Source organism: Perca flavescens, chromosome 5 (assembly GCF_004354835.1).
Source record: "Perca flavescens isolate YP-PL-M2 chromosome 5, PFLA_1.0, whole genome shotgun sequence".
In the NCBI taxonomy this organism is placed as follows: Eukaryota; Metazoa; Chordata; class Actinopteri; order Perciformes; family Percidae; genus Perca; species Perca flavescens.
The window spans coordinates 9,065,754-9,078,127 of NC_041335.1; the positions used below are offsets into that span (position 1 = coordinate 9,065,754).

Below are 12,374 nucleotides of genomic sequence, written 5' to 3' on the forward strand. Positions count from 1 at the left end.
AAACACGAATGCACACACGTGCCCTACAGTAAGAAAAGAAGTGACATCAACAAGTAGACTCGGTTGCTGCTGGCTCGTGTCAGCCAGTCGAGAGCAGATCAACATGTCAGAAATGCCTAACTGCTGCACTGGACCACTTTATTGCCGTAGACGGAGGCGATGGTGGTGCTGGGGTCAAGAGAACGTGAGAAGGGTAAGATGTGAAGGCACTTGAAGCTTCAGGTTACACTGTTGTTCACAAACTCTGCCTCATCTGGACTCAGCAGCTACCAAAGTGTAATAATATCTATTTCTCTTCTCTTCTCTTCTCTCCTCTTCAGTTCTTTTCTCTCCTCTTCCCTCTTCTTTTTGCTGGTCTTCTCTTCCTTTTTCTTTTTCTCTCCTCTCTTCTTGGTGGATCATTTTTGATTAAGAAAGCACATTTTTATTTGTTTTTTAGGTTTTGTTGTGTCTGTCTTCTCTTCTCTTCTCTTCTCTGTAAATTATTGTAATTCTTTTTTTTTTGAAAGGAAGAGGAAAGACAGTATCCTGCTCGTCTCGGGATGTTGATTGGATGTTATGTAAAGATGAAACAGACCTTTTGTCTGCATGATTTGTTTCGGCCTCCTTTTACATGAGCTACAAGTGTGACCAGTTAACATAAGATAAAAGGGTATGTGTGGTGGGGGTGGGGGTGGGGGTGGGGGTGGAGCAATAGTCTCTTTAACACGTAATTGGCACACCCATAAGGTGCCATTAGGCTACTCACTTTTAAATACAATGCTAAAGTAATGGTCTACATTAAAGGCAGGCAGAGGGGCACTCTTCAATGCAATTCGAGCTAAAACTCTCAAAAGTTGCAGTTTTTTTTGTTATTTAACTTTGGATGTGGAGTTCCAATTTTTTTCTTTTCCTTTTGCTAATCTTAAAATAGGCCTATATATTGAGATCTCCCCCCCCCTCCCCTTCACATTTGAGTCTACCTATTAAATCATCATTAGGGGTCCTGTTGCTGTGCCCACCCACAATAGGAAGATTTCAGGGAGGGCCTTTGCCTTTCAACATTTAACCAGTGAGCAGCCAGACCCCGGTGAGACAGAGGGCTTTTCAAAACCTGGAATGAACCCGAACAGACCTGCAGCTAGCCGTGGATCCCTCTCACATTTACCCCAGTGATGTCATTCAAAAATCTAACGCGCTCCTTATAATGGATGTATCTGCTGTCGGTGCGTTGCGCGGATCTTTTGAAGAGCTCTTCAGCACTCAGTCAGCCGGATCAGGTTTTTGATAAATGTGAGGTGAAATAACTCCGAGGTGGGGGTTTTCTATCAGAGACTTGTTGCTGTGGATGGACAGGTCAGGAGTGCATATATGCAACACTGTGGGAGCTCGGTTGGATTTATTTGCCGCATCCTCCTGAGATTTATGTGCCTCAAGAATCCGTCTCTTCATCGGATGAAATAAAAAGGAGAATGTATGGAATAAACCAGCGCTGCGTTTACATGTAAGACGAGTGTAAGGGCTGTACACTTGTTTGATTGCTAATGACTTTTTATTTTTATTTTTTATAATAACAACTCTTCATTTATTCTTACTTCTGCAGATCATTTCATTTTTTCGTGCTGTGGTGCCACGCTCAGGTAAGCGCACTAAAAACTTGGTCGACGTTGTGAACTGTTCAATATGAGAAATGATTGATGAAGTAGGGAAAAGTTGCAATAACTCCTTTTTTGAATATCGCATTTGAATATGAATATAACGGATAGCCTATTACTTATGTCCAGTAGGCTAGATTTAGTGGGGAAATTCGGTTTGTCTTTAGCCAAAAGTTCCCAGATTAGAAAGAAAAAAATTATGTATTTCATTTTTCCCTTTTGCATAAAAAAGGGGGAGAATCACCCGTCTCCTAATTTTAACCAGTATGTGAGGACGCAGGGCGCAGTGACGGACCAGCTCAGCCGCAGACAGGTCAGGGTTTACCAGCTCTACAGCCGCACCAGCGGGAAACACGTCCAGATTCAGGGCAAAAGGGTCACCGCCACAGCTGAGGATGGAAATATGTACGGTAAGTGCTGACCCCGGACCTGCTGTTAACATTGGAGCACATTCGGCTATGTATTTATTTTTTGTGTTTTTCTATGGAGTTGTACATCCAGGGAGGGGTTTCCTTATTTCACCACTGCAGGTCTTCACACTTGCATCCTTCAACCCAGAGATATTCAACAGGGGGTCCGGGACCCCTAGAGGGTCCTCAGAGTTAGTGCAGGGGTCCACCAAATTATGTAAAAAAAAAAAAAAAAATGTGTGTGTGTGTTTCTTATTTCAAAAATCTACATTAATAATTTGAATGCAAAATTTCAATTGCAAAGATCAAATTGGCCTATTTCTGAAAAAAATAATTTACACATTGAAGATAGGCTTAATATAGGTAACTATGGTAGCCATACAGTTAAGCTTAAGGGGTCACAGTTCCTGCCAGATGGATGTTTAACATTAAAACATGATGCATAAATAATTTATTTTCATCCATTTTGCCCAGTTTAATATGCAACTCAATTGTATACAATATATGCCTTCCCTACTCTGTCTCGCTTTCAGCTTAGGGGTCCCTGGCCTAAAAGATGTTGAAGGCCCCTGCTTTAGCCTATAGGCCTACCTATAAGCAAACAAAATATAAAGCTCAGGTTAATGCATCTCATGCATTACCATCAAACTGCAGTCACAGAACTAAGCATCATATTTTCTGAGAAATAAATATCTTTATCGATCATTGAAAAAAACCCATGGGGGTTGTTTAAAAACAGGTTGCCTATCCCCAGAATCCTCAGAAACTCTTTTAATTAAGGAAGTAACAGTGGTGGAATGTCACTTATTACATCTACTCAAGTACTGTACTTAAGTACAAATGTTGAGGTACTTTAGTCTTTTCTTTTCATGCCACTACTTTCTACTTCTACTCTGCTACATTTCAGAGAGAAATGTTGTACTTTTTACTCCACTACATTCATCTGACAGATTTAGTTAAATACTTTACAAATTAGGATTTTTGCACACAAAACACATGTAGTTTATAAAATATGATGTTTTATCATAAATAAAACTAGCCAACAATATAACGGCCTAAAAGTCCATCTAAAATGATTAGGATCGTTTCCAGTTTATAAAATGTGAGGATTCTTTTGTTGTTGCAGTAGTACTTTTACTTTTAAGTTTAAAGTAAAAGTACATTTTTCTGCCGATGCTTACATACTTTTACTTAAGTAATATTTTCAATGCAGGACTTTTACTTGTAACAGAGTATTTTCATAATGTGGTATTAGTACTTTTACTTAAGTAAAGGATCTGAATACTTCTTCCACCATAAAATGTATTTCTAAAGCACTTTTAACAGACATAAGCCACAAAGTGCTTCAAAAAGTACAAAACTAAGAACACAATACATAATGAGAACATGATACACAATTAGAATTACACAATAGTACATAGAGTTCAGACCAGCTGCATCCAGGTCGACCTTCTGGATTAAAAAAAAAATAAAATTACACAATAAAGATTTTTAACCTGTTTCTCACGTTACTGTATTAACCCAGGTAGCTGGAGGTGACGTGTCCTCGCTCTTTTTGCACAACACGATCCAAAAACTCTACTTCTTAGTTTTTCTCATGAAACTATAAAATACTGACAAGTAACATCAATGTGTAGCAATACTAATATAAATGATACATTGTACATTTTCAATTTCATTTCAATCGTACAAATTGAGCCAGGTGATATGTCATTCCATCCACCATTTGTCATAATTTTTCAGAAAACCAAGTGCTTAGCTCTGTGGCTTGTCTGTAGCCTAACGATAGATAAGATAAGATGAGCCTTTATTGTCTCCTATAGGAGAAATTTGTCTTGGGCTGTCGAGAGAACAAAAAATGCATCGCACATAAACACAAAATAAACATACAGTAAACATGCATAGAAACATAAGCATACATTATCTCATCAAAATGCTTTAATGAACATCCGATAAACCTCACACAAGACCTCCCCCCCCCCCACCTTCCCCCACACTCACAGAAGAAAGATAAAGAGAAACCATCCTCCCCCTCATAATGCACTCAATTCTACTCAGACTGCACATTTCCCATTAAATCATGCTGTGGTCAATAACGTATGTATTGCACAATGCCCAACTGCACAATTGCACAAACATATCAAATAAAAAAGTTTTAGAGGTACAAACTGGGGCTGGTTTGGACTGATATTTACATTATTTTTTTAAAAGTGGGTATCGGCCAGTCAGCACCCTAGTATGACAAAGTTCACAATAATTTAGTGTCAAACTGCCAGCATGTAAAATCTGCAGGGAAACCTGTTTGGCTATACGATTTGTGTTGTTTTTTGCAAAAAATACTAGGTAAACGAGCTATGAATACGTGCTATGAATGGCAAAAATTATTCTTCAGAGGAACTGAGTGAAATTCTTCGATTGAATAGTGACAGTATAGCCTCAAAGCCCCTGCTGGGGACTGATGTCCTCGGGCAAACCAGCAGTTTCTCTTCCGGCCTGCTTGTCCCTCCCTCTGTGAGGTGTTTTCAGGCTTATATGTTAATTCAGCCTCTCTGTTGTATACATGAAGCCATCGTCTGGCGAATAAGTGCCCGATTAGGACAAGTCCTTTGTCTCTATAGCCCCAATACACAAGGTGGTCGTAATGCCCAATGGCCATAATTGACTGCAGGACAAATTAAATTGAGACTGTTTATTCTGCTTCCAGTACAGCTCTTTAATGTTCAGTGATAACATTTGTTTTATCATTTGTTAGAGGTATAATTTAAAAAAGCTCACCTGGGCCAGTGGGTGTCTCTCAAGGCTCTTTTATTGACTTAACGGCTTATACTGTCAGTCTGTAGTTTCAGCTCATATCATTCACTCAAAAAAAGAAAAAACTTTTAGGAAAAAAAAGATAATTCTTATAGTAACAGGTAACTACGGAAGAGGATTAGGGCCACGTGAAAAATTGATTGAGTTCTGAGTTTAAGTTAAGAGTCATATGAAAATGCAGACCTTAAGCTTTAATGAACAAATAGCATACCTTAAATGCTGTTTATTTTTCTTCATATTTGAGAATCAATGTCAATGGAAAAAGATTGGAGTCTAGTCTAAATAACATTAGCTATTCATCAAGGGAACTGCATGTTTGGCTGAATATGTTTTGTATGGGATGTTACATGGAACTCTTGAAAATACAATAACACATTTTAGATTAGGACAAAAAAAATAGTCTGTGGTTGGTGGTATGACTATGTTTTGTCTTGTTAATATTCACATTTTTCCCCCCTTCAGCTCTTTGACTTTCTCCTCTCTTTTTCTTGCAGCTCGTCTTTTTGTCGAGACAGATACCTTTGGCAGTCGAGTGAGAATTAAAGGTGCGGAAAGTGGACGCTACCTCTGCATGAACCGGAAGGGGAAACTTGTTGGAAAGGTACAATGACATTTCTGGATTGCATTTGTTTAAAATGGAGGCGACTAGTGGCTGCAGAATTTGAAACCTTATATTGATTTAAGTTAGTACCGAAAAGTTTTATATCAGTGCTGTGACAAAATGAAGTAAACAAGCTTATTGAATAGTGTGGCACTATTAAAGGGTAACTACCTATTTTTCAGACCTATTTTCCTATGTTTTTGTGTCTTAAGTGACAGATGGTAACAACAATCTTTGACATTGGTCCAGTGTTAAGCGAGATCGTGGCAAAACAAGCTACAATGTAAGTTAATAGGGCAATTGTGCAGCTTGTATTTACCTTCACAAAAGTGCTCGTTTTGTCACTGACAGGCTCAGATTATTATTATAAGTGTCTGACAACATTATGGAAAGGATCCCTTCAGAGATAGATCTTTTTAAAACCTCTTTGAGACCTTTCTGTTTAAACAGAAACCAGAAACAGCTCTGAAGTCGCTAGCGCTAAACCCACCAGACTCCATTTAAAAAAGCAATACTTTTAGCGTGTATAGAGCCAACATATTTTAACATGTAAATCGGTAAACTATGTTTATTTCAACCAAAACTAGAGTTGTGATGGTTGGAAAAGTGGAAAGACGACCCAAAATGGCTTTTCATGGTTTTATTTTGTTTCTGTCGACTTTGAATGAAGTGCTAAAATTATTGTTTATTGACATGGAGTCTGGTGGGTTTAGCGAATACAATTTTGCTTAATGTTTTTATGTTTAAAAAAAGGATCTTCCTCTTTAACAGAAACGTCGAAATAGAAATCCTTTCCATAATGTTGTCAGACACTTAGAATATTAATGTGAACTTGTCAACGGCAAAATGAGCACTTTTGTGAAGGTAAATACAAAATGGACAATTGCCCTATTAACTTACATTGTAGCTTGTTTCGCCGTTGCCGGCTGCAGCGATCTTACTTAATACTGGACCAATTTCAAAGATTGTTGTTCCCATCAGTCACTTAGACACAAAAATATAGGAAAATAGGGTCCAGGTTGAAAAAAAAAAGGTAGTTACTCTTTAAGCAGCCAAATAATATAGTTGCAAGCAGGGATTGCATCAAATAATCTTTGCATATTATGGCACACTTTTATTTCACAAGCTAGCATACATAAGGTAGGTGTTTATTATGATATCAGCTCTGTGAGTGGACAAAAAGTTCTCCAGTCAACACGTCCTGAAAAATACATGCAGAAATTAAACATTTGTGGAAGAAAATCTAAATCCATATATGAGCTTTGTCTTATACTGAGGGTTTCCAACCTGTGCCTGCAGGACTCACCTTATCAGATCTCACATCTACTAAAAATACACACTGTAGCTCCTGCACTAAAGCTTCAATCCATTGTCATTGAAGTCTCATAACTTGTCAGTCACCCCAGGACATGATGTGCTGGAAAAAAAAGGAATCCTCGGAGGACTTAATCATAGTTGCTCAGTCTTATTGGCCATGGCTGACAGCCATGAGGGGAAAGTACCCTCCCATCATGCACTGCCTGTGTGTTTGGTCATAAGTCAACCCTCCACTTCCTTCGTGGAAATGGAAAAAGATGGATTCACATATCTGGCTGACATGACAACTCATAATATTTCTCATCGTGGTTCAGAGGTGTAGAAACAGTGCCCGCTGTAGAGAAACACTCAACGAAAGACTCACTGGCAAACGTTAAAGTTCACAACTTCAAACTACTAAAATGTGTAGCTGTCACAGTCTGTCTGTTAGTTATTTTTATTTAGATTCAGGTTTAACTGTCAATCACATGCATTCCAGAAACGACTACAGCACAGAGAAGTGAGCCTGCAATGTCGTTTTACGTCTCTGTGATATGTTAGTTGCCTTTGAATTCATTCATAGTTCCATTGCCAAATGGTTGAATGCACTTACTGTAAGTCGCTTTGGATATAAGCTAACTAATCTAACAGACAGCTAGCTGTGGCTTCCTATTTAATGGACATTGGACAGAAATTATAGTGTTATCGACACTCTGCAATAAAGGGAATAAGCATACATGTATTTCCCAAAATGTCAAACTATTCCTTAAACAGAAGTTAACTCAAGAAACAGACATGTTTTTTGTGCTGCAATAAAAAAGTCCAGACATTACTGTTTAAACCTTAAAAAAAATGACCAAAAGGAACCATAACACTGCAATGTCTATCTACTGGTCATACCAGACCAAGTAAAACTGTAGTAAAAGTGTATTAAACTGAGCAAAGTGTGTTTTATTGCTTACAACTTCAACTTCTCATTAGTGTATATCCTATTTCTAAAGTTTGAGGAAGGCTTTGATTAAAAAAACCAAAAAACAGTCAATTAGCTTATTGGAGATCATATGACTTAGCGGCTTGATTTAGCAGTTTTCTGTGTATGAATCAATAAGAACGTATGCTTCTATTTGTGTGTCATGCAGTCTTTTTGCCCAGTTTTAACATGAAAAACCTTTTCTGTCTTCTCACGCAGCCCAATGGCCGGAGCAGGGATTGTATCTTTACAGAGATCGTACTGGAGAACAATTACACCGCCTTCCAGAATGCCAAGTATGAGGGCTGGTATGTGGCTTTTACCAGGAAAGGGAGGCCCATCAAAGCCTCCAGGACGAGGGAGAACCAGAGGGAGGTCCATTTCATCAAGAGGCTACACACGGGCCCGCCTCCCTTCCCCAACACGGACCAAAGCAAACACTTTGAGTTCATCCGATTTCCGGCCATACGTCGAGCGAAGCGGAACAGGAAATCACATACCTCTTCCTAACACGCAGCAAAAGAAATGGACTGATGACAGTTGTGATTTAGGAAGAAACAAATGCAATTTTATTTTTGTATATTTTTGATAGGCAAAAAGATGGTTAGAATGCCAATCTAAAGTAATATTGCTGTAAAATGATCATGTGTAAATACTGAAAGAGAGTAAAAAAGATGGATTATATTTAATCGTCCTGTGTCTATGTGTTGACTGGGGGAGAGCTTCGAGGGATGGAAGGGACATGACTAGCGTGGTTAGTAACAAACTGCAGCATGACTTACAGTAACTACCTATTTATTTATTTTATTTAACCTTTATTTAACCAGGTAAGCCGATTGAGAACACATACTCTCGTTTGCATGACGACCTGGCCAAGACAAGGCATTTAACGTGCGAGACAACAGAGTTACACGTTAAATACATAAAAACAAAGACAGACATACAACATACAACAAAGAGTCTATGAAAAATACGGATCTAATATAAATACTGAGTGTAGTACAGAATCTGTATACAGTTTGTGCAAATGAAGCATTAAACCGACATAAAAGAAATATGACAGCAGTCGATGGTAAGGCTGTGCCACTTTGCAATGGAGCATAAGTGACATTAAAGTTAACTTGTGCAATGCTGCATGAATGATGGAAGAGTTAACACATGCAGCGATCGGACAAGAGCCCAGACAGCAGCACTTTAAAACCAGGAATGGAAGAAGTGTTTCAAGTTTTAGTTTTTTTTTTGTAATTCATTCCAATCATTGGCAGCTGAAAACTGAAGAGAGTGGCAGCCAAAGGAGGGATGAGCTTTTGGGGTGACTAAAGAGATGTATCCGCTTGACCTATCAGATGGCTGTAGATAGATAGATAGATAGATAGATAGATAGATAGATAGATAGATAGATAGATAGATAGATAGCTTATCTAACACTCAGTGATGAAGTGTTAAAAAGTTGTATTGCCTGTGGTAGGAATGATTTCTTGTAGCGTTCCGTGCGACATCGAAGCTGGGAAGGTGCTCCTCTGTTGGACCAGTATGGGGGGGTGGAGAGGGTGGTCGGGGTTATCCATGATAGATAACAGTTTGTTCAGTGACCTCTTCTCCACCGCAGCTTCAAAAGTGTCCTGTTTGCAGCCAATAACGGAGCCAGCCTTCCTGATCAGTTTGTTCAGTCTGTTTGTGTCGCTGGCTCCGATGCTGCTGCCCCCAGCAGATGGCGGAGGAGAACAGATGCTGGCCACAACGGACTGGTAGAACATCTCCAACATTCTACTGCACACGTTGAAGGATCTCAGCTTCCTCAGGAAATAGAGTCGGCTCATCCCCTTCTTGTAAAACAGCTGTGCTGTTGATTTTCCAGTTCAGCCTATCAGGTTCAGGTATCTGTACTCCTCAACCATGTCCACATCTCCTCCCAGGATGCAAAGGGGCTGCGGAGTCGTTCCCTTCCTCCTGAAGTCAATAACCATCTTTCTGGTCTTATCCACGTTGAGCAGCAGGTGATTCTTACCAGACCACTCCACAAAGTCGTGCAAATACGTGCTTTACGTACATTCACCCAGGGTGTGATTTGTCGGGGCGGCGGATGCATGGGATTTCCACCTTTCTAGTCTACATATCCCTGCCTCTGCTGAATTATTTTTATTGACTAAATGTATCCCACCCCTCCTCAATGTGACCAATGCTACTTCACCAATAGACCATATATTATATGCCTGAAATAGAAGGATTTTAAACTAAGTAAAGCGCTGTTGTATTTAGCCGCTACAGAGTTCCGGGATGCCGGCTACCAGCGGCAGTTGTTTAGCCGCCAATAGGTGACTGTGAGCCGGCTGCAGGCACTGCCAGATGCCGATGACAGTTAAAGTGATGGTTCGGAGTAATTTACCCTAGGGTCCTTTGCACCATGACCTCGAGCCAAACACCCCCCCAGAAGCTTTTTTCACCTGGGTCTAACATTGGGCGAGTTAGCGTAGAGTAGCATTAGCCGCTGAATAGCTTAGCGCAGGGGCTAATGGACCCACGTTTGTATTCTCGTAAATGACCCCACTAATAATGCCCGAAATGATACCAAAGGTCTACACTAGTACAAATAGGTTATGCACTCATAAAACGATGGATTGGAAAGTTTGTAAGTACACCAGAAGTTTATGAACACTTGCCTGCTCTCTTCTGCTCTCTGTCTCTGACGAGTGCTTAGGGCTGTCTACAAATTACTACACCGAAAAGAGATACAACAAAAATATTTATTAATTTAATGATTAAATAAGGTAATGTCTCCAAACGTACCTCAATTATTACTTGTCTCCTGCTAGTTATATTACAGCACTTACTTAAAAAAATAAGTAAAATTAAAAAAATATTTTTGTTGCATCTCTTTTCGGTGTTGTAATTTGAAGACGTCCCTAAGCACTCGTCTCACAGCAGCAACAACAACAGCAGAGAGCAGAAGCCAGCAGGCAAGTGTTATTTACATAAACTTCTGGTGTACTTACAAACTTTACAATCCATCGTTTTATGAGTACATAACCTATATATACTAGTGTAGACCTTTGGTATAATTTCGGGCATTATTAGTGGGGTCATTTAAGAAATGCAAACGTGGGTCCATTAGCCCCTGCGCTAAGCTATTCAGCGGCTAATGCTACTCTACGCTAACTCGCCCAATGTTAGACCCAGGTGAAAAAAGCTTCTGGGGGGGTGTTTGGCTCGAGGTCATGGTGCAAAGGACCCTAGGGTAAATTACTCCGAACCATCACTTTAAGTTAAGATAAGTTTAGGAAAAAGTTTTGTTTGGATTAAAACACTCCTGAGCGTTTTCTTGGTGGTGAAATTATTTTGTTTTGTGAAATCGCTTGAAAGCGATGTGTTTTCCATTGAATATTGAAGTGCATATTTAGGTGTTTGGCATGCCTGGCCAAGTGGCACTATTTCCATGGTATTGCACGGGGGATTTAATTCTTGCATGTTTTGTTTTCACATATCACACCCTGCATTCACCCATTCACACACACATTCATACACTGATGGCAGAGGCTACCATGCAAGGTGCTGCTCCTCCTCCTGATGAGCGTGATGCTGAATGTGCTGCATGTCAACAGATTCTCAGGGCCAAGGACAGGAAAATATTAGAATTACAATTTGCTCAGGACCAACTTGAAGGTGAAAAATATCGGAACGATAGATTGAAAAAGATGAGGGCAGGAGGGGACGAGTCCAAGTCACACACCAACAACTTGCACAGCTCATGTCACACATCAGATTAGATTGTATTAATGTGTTGCCAGGACTGACACAATGTGACGGATCAAGATGCTATTTGGAGTTCAGCCAAACAATGTAGCTCTTTTAATGAACTTGGCGAAGAAGGAAGGCATGAGCCTTAGACTTAATTAACATTGATTGTTGAAAACATGGCAGTGTGTTTATGTGAATGTGATGAGATCTATTTCTGCAGTGATGATAGGAAAACATTTGATAACAGGTTGGTGGGATCACCAACACTTTCTGTTCTATACGCCATACAAAGTTTATATTACGCGATGCCACAGACTCAGATTTGAAAAACTTTTGAGACAACTTAGGTTTTGCCAAATTGCTTTAGATGGGCTCCACTGTATGTTTTTGAAGACCATGAAAAGAATCTCTTTAGATTGGAACTTAGATTGAGACAAATCTGTCTGTCCTATACGGCATGCCATATTATTTTACAATGACACTATGTTTTATAATTTCCTTAAATACCCAGAGCTTTTCTTGGGAATTCAAGGTATTCATTTTGCAATATGAGGGATGGCTCTTATTATACTGTTACTTTATATAGCCTAGTACTTGTTAACACAATGATACATATAACGAATGACTGACTTTTCTTTATAGGTTCCACTGTCACCTCAGCCTAATAATGAGACCGTTATTGATTCTATACTCAGAACTTAATCCTTTTTTCTTTTCTTTTTAGAATTTAATAAATAAGCTGCACATATTACTTTAGGTATATAATAGGATGATGACATTCTTAACACTATTATTTTTATATAAAATAATATGTATATATTAATAGAAACATGAATAAAGACAGTGATAATATATTCTAAATACTTGTTACATATATTGTCTTATAGTAACCACTGTGAGAAACAAATAGTGGCATT

At 39.1% G+C, this 12,374-nt stretch overlaps 1 protein-coding gene across 1 annotated transcript; it reads left to right on the top strand.

The window, feature by feature from the left end:
* The first annotated feature begins 1,064 nt into the window (after nt 1-1,064).
* On the top strand, nt 1,065-8,304 carry fgf17 (fibroblast growth factor 17). The gene is made up of 5 exons (XM_028578725.1): nt 1,065-1,483; nt 1,583-1,619; nt 1,867-2,044; nt 5,350-5,456; nt 7,942-8,304. The coding sequence occupies exons 1-5, from the start codon at nt 1,452-1,454 to the stop codon at nt 8,230-8,232; spliced, it is 645 nt and encodes a 214-aa protein (XP_028434526.1). The 5' UTR covers nt 1,065-1,451; the 3' UTR covers nt 8,233-8,304.
* The last annotated feature ends 4,070 nt before the right edge of the window (nt 8,305-12,374 follow it).

What these genes read in the sequence shown, in the direction of transcription:
- fgf17 (XM_028578725.1), top strand. Translation starts at nt 1,452, where the DNA reads ATGTATGGAATAAACCAGCGCTGCGTTTACAT. An exon ending in AACCAGCGCTGCGTTTACAT is followed by an intron (nt 1,484 to 1,582) that starts GTAAGACGAGTG and finishes TTACTTCTGCAG; the next exon opens with ATCATTTCATTTTTTCGTGC. An exon ending in TGAGGATGGAAATATGTACG is followed by an intron (nt 2,045 to 5,349) that starts GTAAGTGCTGAC and finishes TTTTTCTTGCAG; the next exon opens with CTCGTCTTTTTGTCGAGACA.